The sequence below is a fragment of the Microtus pennsylvanicus genome, chromosome 2 (assembly GCF_037038515.1).
Source record: "Microtus pennsylvanicus isolate mMicPen1 chromosome 2, mMicPen1.hap1, whole genome shotgun sequence".
NCBI classification, from domain to species: Eukaryota; Metazoa; Chordata; class Mammalia; order Rodentia; family Cricetidae; genus Microtus; species Microtus pennsylvanicus.
The window spans coordinates 66695530-66721861 of NC_134580.1; the positions used below are offsets into that span (position 1 = coordinate 66695530).

General features: G+C 44.6%; 1 protein-coding gene across 1 annotated transcript in view; it reads left to right on the forward strand.

Annotated features, from left to right (window-relative positions):
• Positions 1-18966, forward strand: part of LOC142843613 (uncharacterized) — a 51527-nt gene extending 32561 nt beyond the window's left edge. The window contains exons 17-21 of the mRNA XM_075961241.1: positions 958-1136; positions 6352-6505; positions 15957-16042; positions 18511-18616; positions 18839-18966. Coding sequence (XP_075817356.1) covers positions 958-1136; positions 6352-6505; positions 15957-16042; positions 18511-18616; positions 18839-18886 — 573 coding nt within the window. The 3' untranslated portion in view covers positions 18887-18966. The remainder of the gene's footprint in view (positions 1-957; positions 1137-6351; positions 6506-15956; positions 16043-18510; positions 18617-18838) is intronic.
• The last annotated feature ends 7366 nt before the right edge of the window (positions 18967-26332 follow it).

Below are 26332 nucleotides of genomic sequence, written 5' to 3' on the forward strand. Positions count from 1 at the left end.
ATTGCCTGCATTCTCACCTGTCTCAGCGCCTGTGGTTTCCCCGGCTAATGTGTCATCTGCTTCTGGGCCTCAAGTGTGTGTTGCTGCTGTCCTTTGTTGTCTTCCCGCTCTTGTGTTTGCTGCTTTTTAAAGAGCTACTGGTACGGTAGCATTAATATTTGTGATTGGGTGAAAGGTGTGTGTTGAAGGCTGTTGTCTACCCAGGTGTCCTGACATCATTTCTGCATCAAGCTCTTAGTGGGTATTGGGAAAGAGTTTTAAACGGATCGCAGTTTTCTAAAGGTGAGTCCATCCTAACATCCATTAACCTTGTGTGTGAGACGCATTGTTTTCTTATTTAATTCTCATGTTTGTATGAGGAAAAGTGCTGATTATCTTCATTTAATAGGTGAGGGAAACAAAGACTTAGATCAACTCTCATCCAAGAAACAGGGTATCCAATTCTAGAGCCCAAGTGTCCTTAACGGTAGGGTGTGCACCTTCTTTATAATAGTGGACATCAGCTCAGCTTGAGTTAAGGCTGGAGTCCAGCTGAGATTGGCTTAGTGATAGAGCCCTTGCCTATGTGCCTGAGTTCTGCCCGAGAATTGAGAAACAAAGACAAGATAAACAAGTCAACAACAACAACAGCACCAACAAGGAAAATGGCTGGTGTTCATGTATAAATACAGAAGTTTATGGCGGGCACATGTGTAAGTGGGAAGCCACTCTTTACATCCCCCTTCACAATAACCTGTAGGTCCCTTAAGTCTGTCTCAGGTCAAAGTCGGAGCTCTGGACCTCAGAGGTGGAGCTATGGGGTAGAATGGAAGGGATGGTTAGGCCCTGGAGCCTTGATGGCAGCTCCTTGGCTGTCTGTGGACTGTGGGAAGGTGCTCACAGTCTGTGGTGCCTGTGTGACAAGAGCGACTGGTCAGTAAGGAATGGGAAGTCACCCTTTGTTCCCTCTGGTTAAAGCTGGAGGAACTGAAGACCCTGCAGCAGCAGTACTTACTGAGGAATCAGGAGGTCATTGAGCTACTGCCACTGAAGGCTCAGCTCCAGGAGTATCAAGAGCAGGCAGAAGCCATGCAGATGATGCAGGAGGAACTTAGGCGGGAAAGCCTGGCCTGGCAGCAAGAGCTACATCAGCTCAGGTAGGATGATTCCTGCATCTGCATTTTGACCCTTTACTATTATTATTTTAACACTTTATTTTGAAATAGTTGCTGCTTTATAGAATACTGAGGAAACAGTGAGAGAGCATGTATGTACACTTCACTTAGCTTCCTTCAGTGAAAGCATCCTATATGACATGTACCCGTCACACCCAGCATCCTATGTGACATGTTACATGCCACACCTAGCATCCTGTGTGACATGTACCCGTCACACCCAGCATCCTATGTGATGTGTACCTGTCACACCCAGCTTCCTATGTGACATGTACCTGTCACACCCAGCATCCTATGTGACATGAATATGCCACACCCAGCATCCTATGTGACATGTACCCGTCACACCCAGCATCCTATGTGACATGAACATGTCACACCCAGCATCCTATGTGACATGTACCCGTCACACCCAGCATCCTATGTGACATGTACCCGTCACACCCAGCTTCCTATGTGACGTGTACCCGTCACACCCAGCATCCTATGTGATATGTACCTTTCACACTCAGCATCCTATGTGACATGTACCTGTCACACCCAGCATCCTATGTGATGTGATACATGTCACACGCAGCTTCTTTTATGCATACCAAAAAAATAGCTGGTGTTCATTAGAAACTCCACTCTTTACCAAATTCAAGAAAATAAGTAAATAAAATAACAACTAATGCCTATTATTTGATATTTTACATGTGCCAGGCTTCGTGTTTGATGAGTGATGTGTGGTGTCTCATTTAATCTTTCAATAGTCCTAAGAAATAACTAGCTTATTCCTAGTTTATTGAAGGAACTTGGCAAGACTACCATTTGCTCAGTTCTCATACCTAATATATGCAAGAACCAAAGTTCTAAGTCCTTGAGAGTCAACCCTGGTGTTGATTCTGCAATGGGGCATGATGCCGATGAAGGACTGTGGTGGTTTCCAGTGCCCTACCTAGTCCTGCCATCAACATTCCGTATGTGTTGCTGTACACACTGACTCCCTGGTCTCGCCATCCACATCCGTACTCACTGTTGTACACACTGACTCCCTGGTCTCGCCATCCACATCCGTACTCACTGTTGTACACACTGACTCCCTGGTCTCGCATCCACATTCAGTACTGTTGTACACACTGACTCCCTGGTCTCACCATCCACATTCAGTACTCACTGTTGTACACACTGACTCCCTGGTCTCGCCATCCACATCCGTACTCACTGTTGTACACACTGACTCCCTGGTCTCACCATCCACATTCAGTACTCACTGTTGTACACACTGACTCCCTGGTCTCACCATCCACATCCGTACTCACTGTTGTACACACTGACTCCCTGGTCTCCCCATCCACATCCGTACTCACTGTTGTACACACTGACTCCCTGGTCTCGCCATCCACATTCAGTACTCACTGTTGTACACACTGACTCCCTGGTCTCACCATCCACATTCAGTACTCACTGTTGTACACACTGACTCCCTGGTCTCACCATCCACATCCGTACTCACTGTTGTACACACTGACTCCCTGGTCTCACCATCCACATCCGTACTCACTGTTGTACACACTGACTCCCTGGTCTCGCCATCCACATTCAGTACTGTTGTACACACTGACTCCCTGGTCCCGCCATCCACATCCGTACTCACTGTTGTACACACTGACTCCCTGGTCCCGCCATCCACATCCGTACTCACTGTTGTACACACTGACTCCCTGGTCTCGCCATCCACATTCAGTACTCACTGTTGTACACACTGACTCCCTGGTCTCGCCATCCACATTCAGTACTCACTGTTGTACACACTGACTCCCTGGTCTCGCCATCCACATTCAGTACTCACTGTTGTACACACTGACTCCCTGGTCTCGCCATCCACATTCAGTACTCACTGTTGTACACACTGACTCCCTGGTCTCGCCATCCACATTCAGTACTCACTGTTGTACACACTGACTCCCTGGTCTCCCCATCCACATCCGTACTCACTGTTGTACACACTGACTCCCTGGTCTCACCATCCACATTCAGTACTCACTGTTGTACACACTGACTCCCTGGTCTCCCCATCCACATCCGTACTCACTGTTGTACACACTGACTCCCTGGTCTCGCCATCCACATTCAGTACTCACTGTTGTACACACTGACTCCCTGGTCTCGCCATCCACATTCAGTACTCACTGTTGTACACACTGACTCCCTGGTCTCGCCATCCACATCCGTACTCACTGTTGTACACACTGACTCCCTGGTCTCGCCATCCACATTCAGTACTCACTGTTGTACACACTGACTCCCTGGTCTCACCATCCACATTCAGTACTGTTGTACACACTGACTCCCTGGTCTCGCCATCCACATCCGTACTCACTGTTGTACACACTGACTCCCTGGTCTCGCCATCCACATTCAGTACTCACTGTTGTACACACTGACTCCCTGGTCTCGCCATCCACATTCAGTACTCACTGTTGTACACACTGACTCCCTGGTCTCGCCATCCACATCCGTACTCACTGTTGTACACACTGACTCCCTGGTCCCGCCATCCACATCCGTACTCACTGTTGTACACACTGACTCCCTGGTCCCGCCATCCACATCCGTACTCACTGTTGTACACACTGACTCCCTGGTCTCGCCATCCACATTCAGTACTCACTGTTGTACACACTGACTCCCTGGTCTCGCCATCCACATCCGTACTCACTGTTGTACACACTGACTCCCTGGTCTCGCCATCCACATTCAGTACTCACTGTTGTACACACTGACTCCCTGGTCTCGCCATCCACATTCAGTACTCACTGTTGTACACACTGACTCCCTGGTCTCGCCATCCACATCCGTACTCACTGTTGTACACACTGACTCCCTGGTCTCGCCATCCACATTCAGTACTCACTGTTGTACACACTGACTCCCTGGTCTCGCCATCCACATTCAGTACTCACTGTTGTACACACTGACTCCCTGGTCTCGCCATCCACATTCAGTACTCACTGTTGTACACACTGACTCCCTGGTCTCGCCATCCACATTCAGTACTCACTGTTGTACACACTGACTCCCTGGTCTCGCCATCCACATTCAGTACTCACTGTTGTACACACTGACTCCCTGGTCTCGCCATCCACATTCAGTACTCACTGTTGTACACACTGACTCCCTGGTCTCGCCATCCACATCCGTACTCACTGTTGTACACACTGACTCCCTGGTCTCGCCATCCACATTCAGTACTCACTGTTGTACACACTGACTCCCTGGTCTCGCCATCCACATTCAGTACTCACTGTTGTACACACTGACTCCCTGGTCTCGCCATCCACATTCAGTACTCACTGTTGTACACACTGACTCCCTGGTCTCGCCATCCACATTCAGTACTCACTGTTGTACACACTGACTCCCTGGTCTCCCCATCCACATCCGTACTCACTGTTGTACACACTGACTCCCTGGTCTCGCCATCCACATTCAGTACTCACTGTTGTACACACTGACTCCCTGGTCTCGCCATCCACATCCGTACTCACTGTTGTACACACTGACTCCCTGGTCTCGCCATCCACATTCAGTACTCACTGTTGTACACACTGACTCCCTGGTCTCGCCATCCACATTCAGTACTGTTGTACACACTGACTCCCTGGTCTCGCCATCCACATTCAGTACTGTTGTACACACTGACTCCCTGGTCCCGCCATCCACATCCGTACTCACTGTTGTACACACTGACTCCCTGGTCCCGCCATCCACATCCGTACTCACTGTTGTACACACTGACTCCCTGGTCTCGCCATCCACATCCGTACTCACTGTTGTACACACTGACTCCCTGGTCTCGCCATCCACATCCGTACTCACTGTTGTACACACTGACTCCCTGGTCTCGCCATCCACATTCAGTACTCACTGTTGTACACACTGACTCCCTGGTCTCGCCATCCACATCCGTACTCACTGTTGTACACACTGACTCCCTGGTCTCACCATCCACATTCAGTACTCACTGTTGTACACACTGACTCCCTGGTCTCACCATCCACATCCGTACTCACTGTTGTACACACTGACTCCCTGGTCTCCCCATCCACATCCGTACTCACTGTTGTACACACTGACTCCCTGGTCTCGCCATCCACATTCAGTACTCACTGTTGTACACACTGACTCCCTGGTCTCGCCATCCACATTCAGTACTCACTGTTGTACACACTGACTCCCTGGTCTCGCCATCCACATTCAGTACTCACTGTTGTACACACTGACTCCCTGGTCTCGCCATCCACATTCAGTACTGTTGTACACACTGACTCCCTGGTCTCGCCATCCACATTCAGTACTGTTGTACACACTGACTCCCTGGTCCCGCCATCCACATCCGTACTCACTGTTGTACACACTGACTCCCTGGTCCCGCCATCCACATCCGTACTCACTGTTGTACACACTGACTCCCTGGTCTCGCCATCCACATTCAGTACTCACTGTTGTACACACTGACTCCCTGGTCTCACCATCCACATCCGTACTCACTGTTGTACACACTGACTCCCTGGTCTCCCCATCCACATCCGTACTCACTGTTGTACACACTGACTCCCTGGTCTCGCCATCCACATTCAGTACTCTCTGTTGTACACACTGACTCCCTGGTCTCGCCATCCACATTCAGTACTCACTGTTGTACACACTGACTCCCTGGTCTCGCCATCCACATCCGTACTCACTGTTGTACACACTGACTCCCTGGTCTCACCATCCACATCCGTACTCACTGTTGTACACACTGACTCCCTGGTCTCGCCATCCACATTCAGTACTCACTGTTGTACACACTGACTCCCTGGTCTCGCCATCCACATCCGTACTCACTGTTGTACACACTGACTCCTGCAGTTCTGGACATCACTCTGCATTCATTCTGCTGAGTTTTCTTGCCAATTTTGAATTGTGTTTCCCGTTTGGAAACCTAGCTCTTTCCTATGAAGGTCCTCCAGTCCTGCCAATAGGAGCTCCTCCTCCAGTTCTGTCACAGCCCGCTCTCACCCCTTACTGGGTGCTTCCACTTGCAAAATAAATTTTACTCTGATATGTATTAGTTTTGCTACATTGCTAACATTGCCTAAGAATGTTTGGAATATAGAATTTTTCTTCTTTGCACCATGAGTATATTTGAGCCATTTTTTTCATGGTGTAGAATGGAAAAAAATACCTGGGAACTTCATGAGAAGTGGATGAAGGAGCAGTACATTATGGCAATCGCAGATAAAGATGAGAAGCTCGGTCATCTGCAGAGTCTCCTGCGGTCTTCCTCACAAATCCCTATTCTCTCTGCACAGTACCAGAGACAGGTGAGGAGATCATGTAGTTTGCGCAGGGTGCCACGATCCAGAAAAACATCCTCCTCCTATAAGTAACTGCCCATCTCTCAACTTCTACAGTGGGCATGATTTCTTCTAGGGGGAGGAGTTAAGTATGAACTGTCTGAGGAGACAATGCCACGGACGTTTGTTTCCTGGCAAGCATCCCCAGAAACATCAGTCTCCGTCGATGGCTCACAAAACTTTGAGACAGAACTTCTCAGGGCTCAGCTTAATAACAGCTTAGACGAAATTCACCAGAAAGAATCAAGAACTGAGCAGCTGAACAGCAAGGTACGTGTTTTGTGCTAGACTGAAATTCAGTTTCTTTTTTTCTCTTCCTGGTGGTAAGATTCAGCACAGGCACCAGCTCCAGCAGAACTTAGGAACAAAAGTTATAAGAGCGAGTGTTTATTCCAGAGCAGAGGACACAGGCCACATTCCCCTCGCCCTTGGCCGGTCTTTGAGAGTGACTTGGGGAAACCAATGCAGAAACTTCACCCCATCTTATCACGTGTTAGTAATGTGTCAGCATCTCCTCATGCATCTCCATCAGTCACTGTCTTCCTGCTGCTTTGACTGGTCCAAGTGTTCTCAATGGCTCCTCCCAGTCCTGCCCTCTTCAGAGAAACATAGATAGGTAGGGTCTGCCAAAATTAGACGTCATGCATGAAGCTAGTGGTTAGTGAGTCCAGGGGTCTGTGAGAAAAGTTGTGAATGCCCGCAAATGTCTGCACAGTGTGGGGTGGGTGCGTGCATCTTCTCACAGGAAGTCACAGAACACGGGTGAAAGTGCTTACCTCACAATCCTGATGACTTCCGTTTCATCTCTGGATCCCACAGTGGAAAGATAGCATCAGCTCCTGAGCGCCGCTCTTCTGTGTTCTCTACATGTGTGCTGTAGAATGAACATTCCTACACTCATGCATGTGTATTTCACACATGCACACAAACACACGCAAATACTAATTACATTGTGATTCAAAAATCATAAAAATCAGGAGATGATTTTCCCTGATGAGGAGAAAAGCCCACTTGCTCAAGGCTGCAGTCATTCTGAAGTCAGTGGTCATGTGTGTGACTAGTGTGTTTACCACACATACAAGGGACTTGTTAGAGGGATAAATTCAACCATCACTAGAATGTCAGACTCCATAGGCTTTGGATTCAAATGAACTGATAAACTAAATGGCTTAGTTTTGTTTGGTGGGGAGGGGTCTCCTCTCACCTACCTATTACAGAGGTTCTGACCTTTGTAGCTCTGTGGCTGTGAAGACCCAGTGACTCCTTCCGGTCACACCTCAGCTCTTGTCCCTCTCTAAATGCTAGTCTGTAGCTCTGTCGGGGCTTTTCCTCCTATGACATATTTATATGTCATATTTATATGACATATAAACAGAAACAGGTGTTTATAGATGATGAAATAAATTATTTTGGTAGATAATAACAGCTGAAATTTTTTAATGATTTATCAAAGTAAAATGTAATTGGTTGTCTTCTACTCTTTTTATGCTAGCTCTTTTGGGAGCCCACCATCCAGCTCCCAAATAAATACACACACAGAGGCTTATTATTACTTATAAAATCCCAACCTTATCTTGTCTCTATCCAGCTTTTCTTTTTTTTATTGAAAGAAAAAAAAAGAAATTTCCGCCTCCTCCCAGCCTCCCATTTCCCTCCCCCTCCTCCCACTCCTCTCCTCCTCCCCCCACTCCTCTCCCCCTCCCTCTCCAGTCCGAAGAGCAGTCAGGATTCCCTGCTCTGTGGAAAGTCCAAGGTCCTTCCCCCTCCATGCAGGTCTAGGAAGGTGAACATCCATACTGGCTAGGCTCCCACAAAGCCAGAACATGAAGTAGGATCAAAACCCAGTGCCATTGTCTTTGGCTTCTCTTCAGCCCTCATTGTCTGCCATGTTCAAAGAGTCCGGTTTCATCCCATGCTTTTTCGGTCACTGTCCAGCTGGCCTTGGTGAGCTCCCAATAGATCAGCCCCACTGTCTCAGTGAGTGGGTGCACCTCTCGTGGTCCTGACTTCCTTGCTCATGTTCTCCCTCCTTCTGCTCTTCATTGGGACCTTGGGAGCTCAGTCCGATGCTCCAGTGTGGGTCTCTGTCTCTATCTCCATCCATCGCCAGATGAAGGTTCTATGGTGATATGCAAGATATTCACCAGTATGGCTATAGGATAGGGTCATTTCAGGTTCCCTATCCTCAGCTGCCCAAGGAGCTAACTGGGGACATCACCCTGGGCACCTGGGAGCCCCTCTAGGTTCAAGTCTCTTGCCAACCCTAAGATGGCTCCCTTAATTAAGTTATGTGATTCCCTGCTCCTCTATCCAACCTTCCTTTCTCCCAATCATCCCGTTTCCCCAAGTTCCCCCCCCCCCATTATCCCCTTCTTACTTTTCTCTCCCCATCTCCCCTTACTCCCCTCCCAACCCACTCCCAAGTTCCCAATTTTTTGCCCGGCAATCTTGTCTACTTCCCATACGCAGGATAACAACTATATGTTTTTCTTTGGGTTCACCTTCTTACTTAGCTTCTTTAGGATCACAGATTATAGACTCAATGACCATTATTTGTGGCTAGAAACCAATTAAGAGTCAGTACATCCCTTGTTCCTCTTTTTGGGTCTGGGATACCTCACTCAGGATAGTGTTTTCTATTTCCATCCATTTGCATGCAAAATTCGAGAAGTCATTGTTTTTTACCGCTGAGTAGTACTCTAATGTGTATATATTCCACACTTTCTTCATCTATTCTTCTATTGAAGGATATCTAGGTTTTTTTCCAGGTTTTGGCTATAACAAATAATGCTGCTATGAGCATAGTTGAACAAATGCTATTGTCATATGATAGGGTATCTCTTGGGTATATTCCCAAGAGTGGTATTGTTGGGTCCAGGGGTAGGTTGATCCCGAATTTCCTGAGAAACCGCCACACTGCTTTCCAAAGTGGTTGCACAAGTTTGCATTCCCACCAGCAATGGATGAGGGTATCCCTTCCTCCACAGCCTCTCCAGCAAAGGCTATCATTGGTGTTTTTGATTTTAGCCATTCTGACAGGTGTAAGATGATATCTCAAAGTTGTTTGGATTTGCATTTCCCTGATTGCTAAGGAGGTAGAGCATGATCTTAAGTGTCTTTTGGCCATTTGAACTTCTTCTGTTGAGAATTCTCTGTTCAGTTCCGTGCCCCATTTTTTAATTGGGTTAATTAGCATTTTAAAGTCTAGCTTCTTGAGTTCTTTATATATTTTGGAGATCAGACCTTTGTCTGTTGCAGGGTTGGTGACAATCTTCTCCGAGTCAGTAGGTTGCCTTTTTGTCTTAGTGACAGTGTGTTTGCTTTACAGAAGCTTCTCAGTTTCAGGAGGTCCCATTTATTCAATGTTGCCCTTAATGTCTGTGCTGCTGGTGTTATACATAAGAAGCGATCTCCTGTCCCCATCTGTTGTAGTGTACTTCCCACTTTCTCTTCTATCAAGTTCAGTGTGTTCAGGTTGATATTGAGGTCTCTGATCCATTTGGACTTGAGTTTTGTGCATGGTGATAGATATGGGTCTATTTTCATTCTTTTACAGGTTGACATCCAGTTCTGCTAGCACCATTTATTGAAGATGCTTTCTTCCATTGTATGCGTTTAGCTCCTTTATCAAAAATGAGGTGTTCATAGGTTTGTGGGTTAAAATCCAGGTCTTCTATATGATTCCATTGGTCGACTTTTCTCTTTTTATGCCAATACCACACTGTTTTCATTACTGTAGCTCTGTAATATAGTTTGAAGTCAGGGATAGTAATGCCTCCAGATGATCCTTTATTGTATAAGATTGTTTTGGCTATCCTGGGTTTTTTGTTTTTCCATATAAAGTTGATTATTGTCCTCTCAAGATCTGTGAAGAATTTTGATGGGACCTTGATGGGGATTGCATTGAATCTATAAATTGCCTTTGGTAGAATTGCCATTTTTACTATGTTGATCCTCCCAATCCAAGAGCAAGGGATGTCCATCCATTTTTTGGTATCCTCTTCAATTTCTTTCTTCAATGCCTTAAAGTTCTTGTCAAATAGATCTTTCACTTCCTTGGTTAGATTTACCCCAAGATATTTTATGCTGTTTGTGGCTATCATGAATAGAGAAGGCTCTCTGATTTCCCTCTCTGCTTCCCTATCCTTTGTGTATAGGAGGGCGACTGATTTTTTTGAAGTTGATCTTGTATCCTGCCACATTACTAAAGGTGTTTATCAGATGTAGGAGTTCTTTGGTGGAGTTTTGGGGGTCGCTTATGTATACTATCATATCATCTGCAAATAACAAAAGTTTAACTTCTTCCTTTCCAATTCGTATCCCCTTGATCCCCTTATGTTGTCTTATTGCTGTTGCTAGAACCTCAAGCACTATATTGAAGAGGTATGGAGAGTGTGGACAGCCCTGTCCTGTTCCTGATTTTAGTGGGATGGCTTTGAGTTTCTCTCCGTTTAATTTGATGTTAGCTGTCGGCCTGCTGTAAATAGCTTTTATACATTTAGGTATGACCCTTGTAGCCCTGATCTCTCCAAGACTTTTATCATAAATGGATGTTGAATTTTGTCAAAAGCTTTTGCAGCATCTAATGAAATGATCATATGGTTTTTTTCTTTCAGTTTATTTATATGATAAATTACATTGATAGATTTTCCTATGTTGAACCAGCCCTGCATCTCTGGAATGAAGCCTACTTGATCATAATGGATAATTTTTCTAATGTGTTCTTGGATTCAGTTTGCCAGTATTTTGTTGAGGATTTTTTGCATCGGTGTTCATGAGCGAGATTAGCCTGTAATTCTCTTTCTTGGTTGAGTCTTTTGTGGTTTTGGTATCAGAGTAACTGTAGCTTCATAAAAGGAATTTGGCAATGCCTCTTCTGTTTCTATATTGTGAAATACATTAAGGAGTATAGGTATTAGGTCTTCTTGGAAGTTCTGGTAGTATTCTGCATTGAAACCATCTGGTACTGGGCTTTTTTTGGTAGGGAGGTTTTTGATAACAGCTTCTAATTCTTCGCGACTAACAGGTCTATTTAGATTGTTCCCCTGCTCCTGGTTTAACTTTGGTATATGGTATTTATCTAAAAGAGTGTCCATTTCTTTTACATTTTCCAGTTTTGTGGCATACAGGCTTTTGTAGTAAGATCTAATGATTCTCTGAATTTCCTCTGTGTCTGTGGTTATGTCCCCCTTTTCATTTCTGATCTTATTAATTTGCATATTCTCTCTCTGCCGTTTGATTAGTTTGGATAGGGGTTTGTCAATCTTGTTGATTTTTTCCAGAAACCAGCTTTTTGTTTCATTGATTCTTTGGATTGTTTTCTGTGTTTCTATTTTACTGATTTCAGTCCTCAGTTTGATTATTTCCAGTCTTCTACTCCTCCTAGGTGAGTCTGCTTCTTTTTTTTTTTCTAAAGCTTTCAGGTGGGCTGTTAAGTCTCCAATATGTGCTTTCTCCGTCTTCTTTAAGTGGGCACTTAGTGCTATGAGCTTTCCTCTTAGGACTGCTTTCATAGTGTCCCATAGGTTTGAGTATGTTGTTTCTTTATTATCACTGAATTCCAGGAAGACTTTAATTTCTTTCTTTATTTCTTCTTTGATCCAGATGTGGTTCAGTAGTTGACTGTTCAGTTTCCATGAGTTTGTAGGCTTTCTGGGGGTAGCATTGTTGTTGAATTCTAACTTTAATCCATGGTGATCTGATAAGACACAGGTGGTTACTAATATTTTTTTGTAACTGTGAAGGTTTGCTTTGTTACCGAGTATGTGGTCAATTTTTGAGAAGGTTCCATGAGCTGCAGAGAAGAAGGTATATTCTTCCCTATTTGGGTGTATCCAGCTTTTCTTTAACTTATATTATTCTGACTAACTTTGCCTCTGGGCTTTTTACTTTTCTCACTTCCGTGTACCGTACTTTCCCTCTTACTCTGCGTCTTGCTATGTAGGGGTGGGGGGTGGCCTCTGCCATCCTCCTCTCCTTATTCTCTCTTGATCCTCCCTCAGATTTCTCCTTCTATGTATTCTCTCGGCCTGCCTGCCAGCCCCGCCTGTCCTTTCGTCTGCCTTGCTACTGGCCATTCATCTCTTGATTAGACCATCAGTTGTTTTAGACAGGCCAAGAATCACAGCTTCACGGAGTTAAACAAATGCAACATAAACTAAAGTCACACACATTAAAGTAATATTCTACAACAGTTAACACACAAAAGTAACAGATCATTGGCATAGAAGGCTACGTGTTCACAAAGAGATGTGTTACAAGCAGTCAAGATAAAGAACCAGGATGTCTCACACCCCGGCAAGTCCGTCATTCCTCTTCTAATCACAGGCTTAGAACTAAGTGGAGCCGTTTGCAGTATGAACATACTGCTATAGTCCATCATCACTCTGGATAAGAAATAGTTCTCTTTGGAATCTGGCTACAAGGAAGGCACCTCCCTAGCCTCACTCATCCACTCGTTAACAAGTAACTGTCATTTGCCGGCTGAGAGTCTGGTCATGTGGTAGGCACTGAGGACACACATAAAACCTTAAGTCATGTGAGCTTAGTCTCACTCCCTGTGGGTCCCAGCTTCTCACTTGAGATGAAGTTGAGGGGCCGCCACACGTGTTTCTCTCTAACCCTGTCTGCCCTCGCTCCTTTGCTAAATGCTAAGGTGTTCTACACAGTTCTACCTGCTTAGCTCAATGTCTCTGTGCAGTGTAGGAATGTGATAGAAACCTTAAAACGTGACTAATGGTATAATGTTAGTCTAGCCTTAGTGGACTGAATTCAGTTAGCCTGTGAGTAAAGTAGCGGCAGAAACTGAGGAGCCTAAGTGGTCTGTGCACTGCACATCTCTGTAGTGGCAGCCCCACAGCAGCCGTTCCTATGAGCAGTGGTTGCTCCAGTGAGACTCCATGTACACTGGGAGGGCCGTGCCCCTGGATCCTATGCCTGCTCCTAACCCCAGAAACCTAGACAGAATGCAGACAGCCAAGACGGGTTACGAGTGGCTGATTAGTGATCGACTATTTGTCTTTGTAGTTCATAAGCCTTTGCTTCCAACAAGTTTATGGGTCTGACTTCTGTTTCTAGATTTACTAGAGACAAAATGAGAAACAATTTTATTTACTTTTTTTTAAATTTTTTTTATTGATAAAAGGAGAATAAAGAAAAGAAAAAAAAGAAAAACAAATTTCCACCTCCTCCCAGCCTCCCATTTCCCTCCCCCTCCTCCCACTCTTCTCCCCCTCCTCCCACTCTTCTCCCCCTCCTCCCACCCCTCTCGCCTTCCCCCTACTCCTCTCCCCCTCCCTTTCCACTCCAAAGAGCTGTCAGGGTTCCCTGCCCTGTGGTAAGTCCTAGGTCCTCCCCCCTCCATCCATATCTAGGAAGGTGAACATCCAGCCTGGCTAGGCTCCCACCAAGCCAGCACATTGCGTAGGATCAAAACCGCGTGCCAATGTCCTTGGCGTCTCATCAGCCCTCATTGTTCGCCATGTTCCGAGAGTCCAGTTTTATCCCATGCTTTTTGTGGTAACAGTTCAGCTGGCCTTGGTGAGCTCCCAGTAGATCATCTCCACTGTCTCAGTGGGTGGGTGCACTCCTCGTGGTCCCGACATCTTTGCTCATGTTCTCACTCCTTCTGCTCCTCATTGGGACCTTGGGAGAAACAATTTTAAAATGGGGAGATTTGTTTTGCTTGCGTTTACTTGTGTTTGGTGTACCTGGGGGCTGTTCATTCCAGCTAGGATTGCTTCTCCTGTGGTGGGAGAGCATGGGGTTAGTCCTCACCCTGGAGTTCTATTGTACTCAGCCCACCACCCTCAAATAACTTTAGCTCCCCCAAAATTCGCACCCTTTTCTCCAGTAACAGCCTTTCTTCCCACACCCATGCCTTTCCAGTGCCCTTACTGTAGTTTAGATTGGGGAGCATCATAAAGTAGGTGGGACTCAAGACTGAGATCCACACCTGTAAGCCTTGCTCTGGGAGCTGCTGCTGCCATGGCCTTGAGTAGTGTAAACTTACTTCCTTTTTCCATCTGTAAAAAAGGAGGGAGGTGCTTTCTCTGCTTCTTTCAATGAAGATGGAATTTGTCCAAATGTTTTATAAACTGAAACTTGATCTTTAGAGTAACAACCACACACAGTCATCTGGAGCCACGTTCAGTTACAGAGCACGTTGTGATCATGTGTGCTATCTGTGTGCATTCAATGCGTTTTCCCAGATGTCTCTAGAAAACTGTTTTCTCTGAAACATTGATGAACTTTCTTAACAAACACGTAGAAGAGAATCAAGAGAACACAAGACTCATAGCCAGATCCATCCATTTCCTGTGACCCAAGCCTTCCCGTGTCTCCGTGGTGGGTACTCAGGAGGACGTCTCCATGGCTACCAATGTATCTGGGTGTTAATCGTGACTGAAGTTTAAAATGACAGTCCACAAGTGAAGAAGCCCAATTCTGGTTCAAGAGGAGTCCATCCCAGTCAGCTAAATGTTTTCACTCATAGTAAAAATGTTTTCTGGTTTAGAAACCAGCAGTTAGATTGCTTTGCCAGGTAGTGGGTACCCTGACTGAACTTGTGCAGGGACATATCTGACTGTGGCTTATCCCTCGGGACCTAGAGAAAAGGTTGGCATACTGTTTCTACTTGGTGAGCATCTGGGCTCTCACTTCCGCTTCACAAGTACACATAGAGACATATAACTTCTGTCTGCTCCCTTGGAAACATGCACACCCAGTAATACTATGACACACATTTTTAAGTGTGAGCTTGCTCTCTGTCTATACTGAGTTCTAGGGCTTGTTATTTATTAGTAATTTTAGCATGGAACCAACCTTCTGCGCTTTGCATACATTCCTGGAATAGCCTGTTCTACTGGAATTTTTGTTAGGGGGTTGGTTCTCTTTAATCGTTATTCAGTTCATAGTCCTTGGAACCAGTAAAAATAAACCAGTTTCCTGCTCTTCTTCCAGAATTAGTTTCCTTTCATGGCTGAAACACTTAGGTATTTTTCCCTTTATAGAAGCAGACCGTGGTAGGACTCTAAGGTAGATTCTGCACTGCAAATCAGGTAGGTCCTGCAAGTTCAGGCCAGTTGCCTAAGCACTGCTTCCAGTGATGTGGTCTGGGCTGGCACTTATCCTCACCCCTGCTGCGATTCTCTCAGCTGCTAGAGGAGGAGAATACCCTCTCCATCCACCTCAGCAATGCCAGCCAGAGTCTCCTCAAGAGACAGCACCCCTGTAATGACCTCTTCAAGTACTGTGCTGTCCTGGAGAAGCAGGTGCAGGAGCTGCAGGTGGTAAGGCAGCGGCGGGAAGTGCTCAGAGTGATAGCTAGGGACTGTCGCTTCCCTACACGGTGGAAGGCTCTCAGTTTGCACACACATGGTGTCTGAAGAGCTTCCCTCACAACTGTTGTTGTTTCTAGGGGCCACCAAATGGACTCAATCCAGGCGTGCCCCAGGAAAGCAATGAAAAGAGGGATCCGGAGGCCACAGGGGAGACACAGCCAAGGTACAGGAGCGTGATTCGCCCTCCATCATACACTGTGTGCAAAGAAATTGGGTGGTAGACAAGAGAGGGTGATGGGTGAATATGATAAAACTATATTATCTACGTGTATGAAAACATCGTAATGAAACCTATTGTTGTGTATGGCCAGTGTATGTTATTTTAATGAAATTGGGTTGTAATCTTGGTGGAGTAGAGTTCGCCATATGCTCTTAGTGTGGCAGGGGGCAAGGTCAGAGGACAATGTTGGGTGTCTTTGTGTAACCCTTTCTAACATTGTCCCCTGAGACAGAGTTTCTCATTGAACCTGGCACTTGCCATTTTTCAGTGACCAGGGGTCATTAGCCATCCTCCTGCCTCTGTCTTCTCCCTAGCCCTGGGGACTGCAGGTGCACACAATCAGGCAGCTCTCACATGGCTGCCGGGGGTGGGGATGCAGATCCTCATGCTTGCAAAGCCAGCGCTCTTCCCAACTGAGCCATCTCCAGGACCCCAGCGTCAGAGCTTTTAAAGGGCCAAATGAACGCATTCTCATCACCTGTCTGACTCCCAGATTTTGTTTGTTTGTTTTTGAGACAAGTTCTTTCTGAGTAGCTCTGGCTGGCCTGAAACTTGATTTGTAGACCAGGCTGGCCTTGAAGTCACAGCAATGCCCTGCCTCTGCCTCCCAAGTGCTGTGATTAAAACTATATGTCACCGCACCTAGCTAGCCAATTGAAATTTTAAAGATTGTAACCTAGGGGAAATAGAAGAGCACTTAAGAAGGAGTGTGGCTTGATTTATTGGCAAATGCACTACCTAACCCTGAACTTCCCTTTGCCAGTCACCGGCTTTTGGCCATCTAGGAGGGCATGAATGTGTGTGATATTGTGGGTACTCTACCACAAATGTGACTGGAAAGACACAGCTGTGTCCTGCTCATTACTTATTCCACATCAAGGAAACTGGAGATCACTGTGTGTGAGAAGGTGGTGTGGCTGCAAGCGTTCTGTTGCTGAGATCCCCTTTACGTGGAAAGAAACAGCAGACACCTCCATTATGTGTGTAAGGGCGAGTCACTGTGTCTGCCGTCTCTTCCCTCAGAATGAACGGCACTAGGGGTGTTTGTGCCTTCTTGCAATGCCTTCCCCAGGGAGCAGGTCTTAGCTGAGATTTCCTTCTTTCCCATCCAGCTTCCATACAGCTTTTGTTCTCAACGCCGTCTAGGTAGCCTTGAGGGTAGGCTCTACGGGAACACAGTGCAGCTTGTGTAGTGGCCTTGCAGAGACTTTCAGACACATTTGTTCATGGCCGTTTCTCTGCCACTTATGAGAAACCTGGTCCGTGGGGAGGCTCAGGACCACTTGAGACAGCTTAGTCAGGATGAGTCTGGAGCCTGTGTCTGGACCACGTTAACCTAAGGTTAGCCCCTCCCCCCTTTCCTTCGGACTGAGAGCAGAATGAAGGCCAGGTGTTGGTGATGCACACCTTTAATCCCAGCACTTGGGAGGCAGAGGCAGGTGGATCTCTGTGAGTTTGAAGCCAGCCTGGTCTACTGAGCAAGTTCCAGGGCAGACTCCCTAGGTGCATAGAGAAACCCTGTCTCAGAAAACAAAACAATGATAACAACAAACCCAGAATGGAGAGCAGGGCCACTAAATATGGCCCACCTGAACCAGGTTCAGATTAAGGTATTTCCTCTCTGCTGAAGAAGACAGCAACCCATAGAGAAGTGTCCAGTTGATGGAGATTCCCTGTGTGGGGAAGAAACATGAAGAGGAAGGGGCTTCGCATGCCCCCCACTCCAGTTAAAATGTCTGCCCTGAGTGACGAGACAGGCCTTGCCCTGTTGTTCACAGAGGCCACTGAGTAATGGCAGCTTCTCCTTAAATGGAGAATTTCCAGAATGAAGTAATAAGTACATCAGCAGAAATCAGAGCAGAAGCTGCAGGCGCTGCAGTGGCTGCAGCTCAGCCTCATGCTAAGAGTCCTACAAAATTTCTTGAGTTCTTTGCCTATTATAAATTGAAAAAAAAAAATGTTGAGCGTGATGGAGCATGCCTGTAATCCCAGCCCTGGGGAGCAGAGCCAGGACAATCGTAAGTTCAAAGCCAGTTTGGGCTGCATAGTAAGCCCCTTGCTCAAAAACAAAGAAAAAACCAGGGTGGGGTGGAGACGGAAGGGGAGAGAGAAATGAGTGAGTTTCTGAATGAAATGTAGTGTGTGTGTGGGGGGGGGGAGAACATGAGGCATAAAGACAAACGGGCATTGGGTTCTCGTTCCCTTGTTAGTCGTGCTTCCATGGGTCAGACACTAACCAGCTTCCCAGCCGGAAGCACCCAAGCCAGCATCCTCAATAAGCAGTTCCTTTACTACTGTGTGGGCCTGGCCTATGGGAGAAATTTCTGCTGCCAGTCCCCAAGCCACCTTCCCAGGATGGCTGGGAAGATGCTCATGCAGGGGATGTGTGCTGTATCTTTCTCTCCACACAGGCTGGGGCACAGTGAAGTCAATCCACCCCGGACTTCTACGATTGGTACCGGTGGCTCTCCCGAAACATCTATACTGATAGATGTCTCAGACAGCAGCTGCGGAAGGGTAAGAGGGAAGGACGCAGGGAGAACTCGGCTGTGGGAACAGGCTGAGGTATGGAGATGGGCAATGTTATTGGTGTTCAGCCCCTGAGGAAACATTCTCCTGGAGTGCCCCTCTGCTGTGAGGATGGGATCAGCTGGCTAAGATGCAGAATTACTGGTGAAGAGAAAGAGCCTCAGGTGGAGCTGACTTCCTCATGTTGTTGTTTTGTTTTGTTTGTTTCAGACCCCCAGTACTGCTCTTTGGAAGAGGATTCTTCCGCGTTCACTGTAACATCTATTCCTGATGGCTCATGTGCTCCTCATCCTGTTTTTCACAAGTTATAAATAAACTTTTCACTTTATATATATAAACAGCTCTCAGAACTTGTAATTCCTTCATCTCTAATGTCAGAATTTTAGTTTTTAGAACAGCCTTCCCACTTCCAACCCTTCCGTATCTTAGAAAGTTCCCATAACAACAGAGGACAGGTTGGGACTCAAGGCCTGGTGCATCCTGTTTTCTGGATGTCCCTCCACTGGGGCTGGGGCATGTGTGCGTGTCCTGAAGCCACTCAGGAGCCGGAGCATCACAACTTCTAGCTCAAGAACCCCTGAGCTACGGCTCATGGTTGTAAGTTATTCTGTCTTCAATGCCATTGTCACCCGGCTCTGTGAACAGGGCTGAGACAATGGGAAGAGAAGACGAAACTCCTGATCCAGACCTGAGAGCAGTGGTCTCGAGTGACACCACTGTGCCTGTGCCCCCCCCCTTGCTAGCCGCCGGCTTTCTCATTGCCGACATCACATCTTCCCTTCTGTGCTCATCACCTGAAGAGGGAGACTGATGGGCTCACCGATCAGCTCTATGTTCTATGGTGATTCCATTTTAGTCACAACCTCCCAAGGACTTTCCTGAACTATTGTAAAATAATAAAGCGTTATTTTCGGAATGAAGATTTGTGTGAGATTGTCTGTCAGCACAGTTGTTACGTACCTGTGTCTGCTCTCTGGAGAGTGGAGGAGGGATGGTTCCCAGAGTACTAAAGTTCTGAAAAGCCTCCCTTCTCACTGACCAGCCTCAGAGGGCTGTGAGCATCCTTCTAGCCTCAGCTGCTGAAGCCAAAGCAGAGGAGGTGGGGGGAAGAAATCCACCCCGAGACTGAGTTAAAGAAGCAGAGTGCCGGGGTGAAGTCCTGAAGCCTTGTGTATTGTTCTGAGAGAACACTGGAAAATGTTGGGCACTTGCCTGCAACTCCAGCACTCAGAAGGCCGAGACAGGAGATCATAAGTTCGGGGTCAGTCTTGTCCATTTAGTTAAGTTCAAGATAGCGTGTGGTACATAGCAAGACTGTCAAAGAAGAAAACAGCACAACAGCAAATCAGTCACCTAGGACACGCAGTGCAGGAGTTTCATACCTCATGCAGGTTGGGTGGGTATAATTATGCTTTTGTACGAAATTGCTGCTTGGGAAAAGGTGGCTGGCTATCTCATTGTACAAGTGGATTTCAGACCAAATCTTTTTGGTTTCAAAGCTATTCCTGCATGTCACACTCCACTCAAGGGACGAACGGTGGATATCTGTAAAGGGGAAATGAGTTTTCTCTGTCTCATCTCTAAAGTCCTATGGTTTCTCCAGAGAACAGCATTGCCATATGATGTGTTATAACGTCTGCTCTGATACTTCTAATTCTGACATTGGATTAGAATTCCAGGTTAGCTAGAAGATTTCCCCTTTCTACATTGTCTCTACTTTAAAACAGCTTTAACAGAACAAATGAAATGTCCCGAGTCCAGTGTCCATCTGGAAGGGACCTTAGGAGCTGTCTGTTCTCCTGCAGAAAAGCTCTGTTCTTCTGTAGAAATGCCTCTTCAGTCCAAGATTAGAGAAACCGGTCTGGGACCCTTTCTGGGTTCATTATCTCTAAGCCAATCAGGTCACAATTCCATAGCCCACCAAGGTCAGAAGAGCCTGGGTCAGATTCAATAACAAATTCTTATGATTATCTTGGGACTTCTTTGCTGTCTGTTTGTCACTGAGGACCTCAGGCTGCCAGAGGAGTCAGGTGTGTTTGGGGGAAGGGGAGATGGGGAGGGAGAAGTGGAGGATGGGGAGAGCTTAGGGAAATGGGATTGTTGAGATGGAGGAAGGGTGGATATGGGAGCAGGGAAGAAGATATCTTAACTAAGGGAGCCATTTTAGGGTTGGCAAGAGTCTTGGCTCTAGAGGGGTTCCCAAGTGTCCAAGGGGATTTCTCCAGCTAGGTCCTTTGGCAGCAGAGGAGAGGGTGCCTGAACTGGCCTTCTCCCATAGCCACACTTATGGATATCTTGCATATCACCATAGAACCTTCGTCCGGCGATGGATGGAGATAGAGACAGAGAAACACATTGGAGCACTGGACTGAGTTCCCAAGGTCCAGATGAAGAGCAGAAGGAGGGAGAACATGAGCAAGGAAGTCACGACCACGAGGGGTGCGTCTACCGACGGAGATGGTGTGACTGATCTAATGGAAGCTCACCAAGGCCAGCTGGACTGGGACTGAATGAGCATGTGATCAAACCCGACTCTCTGAATGTGGCTGACAATGAGTGCTGACTTTTGACAAAGAAGCAAAATTGTGAAATGGAAAAGAAACATATTTAACCTTATTATTTACTTTTAATTCACCTGAAGTTGTAGTTCTCAGAGGCTTCTTATTTTAAACCTGTATTGCAGCTTTCAGTTGAAATTGCACTGCATGGCAGGGGGAAGAACACAATCTCTCTCGGTCTGCCAACCTGTCTTTCTAAGCTCTGGCGGGCAGATTTTTAAATATCTTTTTTTTATTTTAACTTGTAAATCATAAAATTAGGAGAATTTTTGAATTCTCTCCTTTGTTTTATTGATTGACTCTGGGGTACTGACTGTGGGAGGTTAAATTTGCTCTCTAAACTTACTTTTGCTCCTGCTTGCCTTATACCCAAAGGTGGGTTAGAATCAGGTGACTACTGTGCTCACATCGTGTCTCAGTCTCAGTGGTAACCTAGGTGATTCTTGGGCCAAAAGCTGTTTTCCTACCTCTTTAACAAGTGATAAAAGTTGCAATTCTGCATCTATCACACTTACAGATTTTAAGTATCTTTGCCATTGTTTTTCTTCTACTCTTATAACTCCCTTTAGCTATCAACATATGTAACTGAATACTCTTTTCTATTATTTACAAATTTTTGCTCCAGATCTAAATTTTGTCCCGTTTGTCTACACTTTTTTAAATTCTGATCTCTATTTTTGAGTGCTCAATATTCACATATCCACCAACTTTTTTCTCATTGGTTCCTCACATCTGGTCGCTTATTCCTTGTTTTTTTTTTTTTTTTTTTTTGGATTTTGCAGATCAGCCCCACATTGGGTGCCATTATGTCAGAGACTGATGCTAGCCCGGACCTTCAATTATTTCTCTGAACCAGACTCCAATATAAACTATCTCTCTCTGGACTGGCGTGGAGGTGCAGAAATAAAGACACAACTCACATGGTTTTGTTGGGAAGGAGATTCTCAGTGATCCCCCATGAATTCCCGAGTTCACATCCTGAAGAATTCCTCTCATTTATTTTCCAAACAGCTTTTTATTCCAAAACATAAACTGAGTGGGAAATATATTAGCATTCTGTTTCCTAGGTATCCAGGTGAATGGATTTTAGTCATGTCCACAACTCCCTGTGTGCTCTCTATGCTAGCTGGCATGTAGGCTTGACTCAGCATCTCTATCAGGCATCCTCCAAATTGCAAAGCAAGGAGCAAAACAACATCCTAACCCTTTGTTAGGGCAGGGGCAGCTTGTCTGGAAGGCTACCTGACTACCTCAAGTGGGGCCTATGGCTTTAGAGCCTGGCTGCCACAGCATATAAAAGTATGAGCCTACAAAAGACCACATTAAAATGTTATTATATAGCCAAAGAAGGTATGCAAAGAGACTGACCAGAATTATAAAGTGATAGAGGATTAGAAAATAAAAGATTATAGAATTAAAGATTTGGAGAAAAAGTAGAAATAAATAAGAATAAAGAAAAAATCTTTAAAAGAACTAAGAAAATTGAACAGCATTTGTGCAATTAGAAAGAGAAAAAGAAAGCAGTTTCCTGTAGCAAAATAATGGATATTTTATGAGGAATGATAAGCAGTGATTTTCAGAGCTATCCTTCAGAAACCATAAAATTAGAACAATAAAAATACAATAATTTCAGGTATGTTATATATAAGTATTTTGCATATATTCATTGCACAGTGATAAATTTCATAAATCCATTCTCTTTTTTGATTCTTTTGAATGTGTATAAGATAACAATTATTATTACGGTATTTTTGGGTTTTACGTTCTAAAACTCTTTGAAGACATTCTCAATTTATCAGTTGTGAATTTGACTATCTTTTTTATTTGCAATGCCCTTCATCTAGTAAGAACTAAAAATTTACCGAAAGTGAATTTAGCCTAAAATGATAACTCATAATTAGAGAAGAGTGAGATATAAGTACAGCAAAAATACCAGAAGATATCATATATGATAAATTAGGAAGATTAGAATTAAAAGACAACAGTGCCAACAGCTAAATTTTTAGTACAGGGAAAGTTATATAAATATGTCTAGACCTGTTTAACTTGAGGTCCATGCAACAAGAGGGAGCCTCATTCCCTACAGTGCCTGGATGGCCTGGATAACCCAAAGACTTGGGATAGAAGCAAACACAATTGGAAAAAAGATCAATGAAGTGATTCCTAATAATATTCTGCTATAGTCATAGATCAGTGTCTTGTCCAGTCATCTCTGGCAGCAGATGTGAGTGGGTGAAGAGATCCACAGCCAGACATTATGTGGAGAGAATGTGTAAATTGGAGGTCTCTGTCTGCTCCCTCCCCTCAGAGATCGGGGACCTCCAACAAAGAGGGGGAGTAAAAACTGTAGGAGTTAAAGGGGATGGAATACACCAGGAGAACATGGCTCACTGAATCAATTATGCGGGGCTCACATGAGCTCATAGAGACTGAAACAGTAGGCACTGGGCCTGCATGTGTCTGCAGGAGGTCCTCTGCATATGTCATGACTGTCAGCTCCGTGTTCTGTGAGACACCTAACAGGAGTGGGGGTCTCTGGCTCTTCTTACCTGCTCCTTCAGTGCTTTTCCTTCTGTTGAGTTGCCTTGTCCTGCCTCATCTGAGGGCTTTTGCCTTGTCCTATTGTATTTTGCTTTGTCCGATTTGGGCTGTCATCTCTCATCTCTTAGAGACCTATTCTTTCTGAAGAGGAAACAGAGAGGGAGTGGCTCTAGGTGAGAGGGGAGGTAGGGAGAGGTATGAGGAGTGGAGGCAGAAGATTGTAGTTGGGATGTGTTGTATGAGAGAAGAATCTTTTCAATGAATAAATATAGGTATGAAATACAAACATTAAAAAAGTTTCTAGATTGTACACAAGGACAAGATGTTCATTTACTTGGAATCCATACTTACCCACAGAGAAAACTCCTAAGACTGGTGTTTGGAATTGTCTTCACTTACACATTAGCCCTACTTGAAAGTGCTGTTTCATAAACACATTCTTTACACTCATAACTATTGAAATATCCAGGATGAGAAAGACCATCCCATGTCTTTGCCTAGTGTAGTAATTAATGCTTTTCCTTGGCCTATACAAAAGTATGAACCAAGGAATACATATTCCAAGACATTCAGTCCTTAATGATGGACAAGGTGTTTGGTATTGACGTTCCTAATACAGAGTCATCAAGTTCAATATCTTCACTGAGCAGTGCTCATGTAAACCATCCTCCATGTTTATTTCTTTTTCAGTCTAGAAATATTGCAAGCTTACTCACACACTCAATTGAAATACTTCATATTTGAAACTTCTCAATTTGTTTGGAAAATCTCTATTTTTAATTATTATTGTGGGAAATTTAAATGATTGTGTCCTTTTCAAATAAATACATACACAAATAAAAGAAAATGACTTTGTAGCCTCAAATTTTCTGGACTCAATAAACTAAATGTTTAGTTGTTCTTTTGATACAATGTCCTTTTGTGTATTCCAGGTTGGCCTCCTGGCAATCCTCCTGCCTCAGTCAACTAAGCTGTGTACCAACATGCCCAAATAGCTTAAAAATCCTTTTCATGATTTCTCATTTTCTTTCTCACTTTACACCACACTTTAAAACTTTCTATTTTTCAAAATTCTTTACCAGTATTTTTTCTAGTTGCTGTTCAAAAATAAAATTAGTACAAACATAACCTATAACTGATAGGAGAAAATCAAAAAATAAATATAAATCCACGGAACTTTAGATATTCTTTTGTTTTTAAATTATCCATATCATATCTAAAAATGAAATTAACTGTTTATAAAAGAATCTGAGATGGATATGAATTAGAAGTAGAATTTTAACCATTTGAAAATGCTAGGAGGAGGAAACTGCACAAAAGTCTCCCATCTTCAATGTCATATCCCTTCCTACTCTCTTATTCTGTTTTCCTTTGTAGTTTCCTGTGGTTGATAAGTTCTGTGATCTACTTGAGAGTTTGTCATTTAGTTTTCAGGATTGTTTAAGCTAACTCATACCTTTTGTCTCTGGAAATTAAAACTCTCATATATTGAACATTTTATTTTCTTGAAAAATGTTAAATGTTTTCTCTGTATTTTTGCAAGTCCCTCAGGTAATGTGATACACAGGTGTGTTCTGCTGTCTTCCACTCTGTGGTCTCTTGACTTTTTGTATATGCTTCTCTGCCACGCTAAACTACTAACACTGGAACTCTGTTTCTTACTTTATTGCTCTAAATAATAGAAAATTTTCCAGGGAAGGAACATTGCCTTATATAACTATACATCCACAAGTTTCTGTCAAGATTTAAACATCCAATGAATACCTGTTTGACAAAACAAAACTGCATAACTACTGAAAAATTAGTCCTAAAATCAGGTGTAAAGAAATAATTAAGGACTGGAGAGATGGCTCAGTGGTTAAGAGCATTGCCTGCTCTTCCAAAGGTCCTGAGTTCAATCCCTGGCAACCACATGGTGGCTCACAACCATCTGGAATGAGGTCTAGTGCCCTCTTCTGGCCTGCAGACATACACACACACAGAATATTGTATACATAAAAAATAAATAAATAAATATTTTTTTAAAAAAGAAATAATTAAAATAGTTTAAACTCGGATTATAAAAATAAGAGAACAATAACTCATGATACATTTGTCCAAGCATGAATTTTAGTTTCAAGAAGAGCACATTAATTCATAACACTGCCTTTAAAGTCATAAATGCTTCACAATAGATTGTGCACACAGCAACAAAGCAGGGTAAGAACATCAGTCTCGGGGCTGGAGAGATGGCTCAGTGGTTAAGAGCTTTGCCTGCTCTTCCAAAGGTCCTGAGTTCAATTCCAGCAACCACATGTGTTCACAACCATCTGTAATGAGATTTAGTGCCCTCTTCTGGCCTGCAGGGATACATGCAGGCAGAATACTGAATACATAATAAATAAATCTTTTGAAAAAAAAAGAACATCAGTCTCCTCCCACAGACTCCTCTAAAGCCGTTGCTCTCTGTGTCCTACACACTTGCTTTCAAAAGCTTCTACAAACCACTAGAATGTGCTAAGATAGTAGAAAAAAAAATCTGTATTTAATACTGGTAGAAGATACCCTGAAAACTCATAATCTTCCATAAATCATCACAACATGACTTGATAACAATGATCCTGCA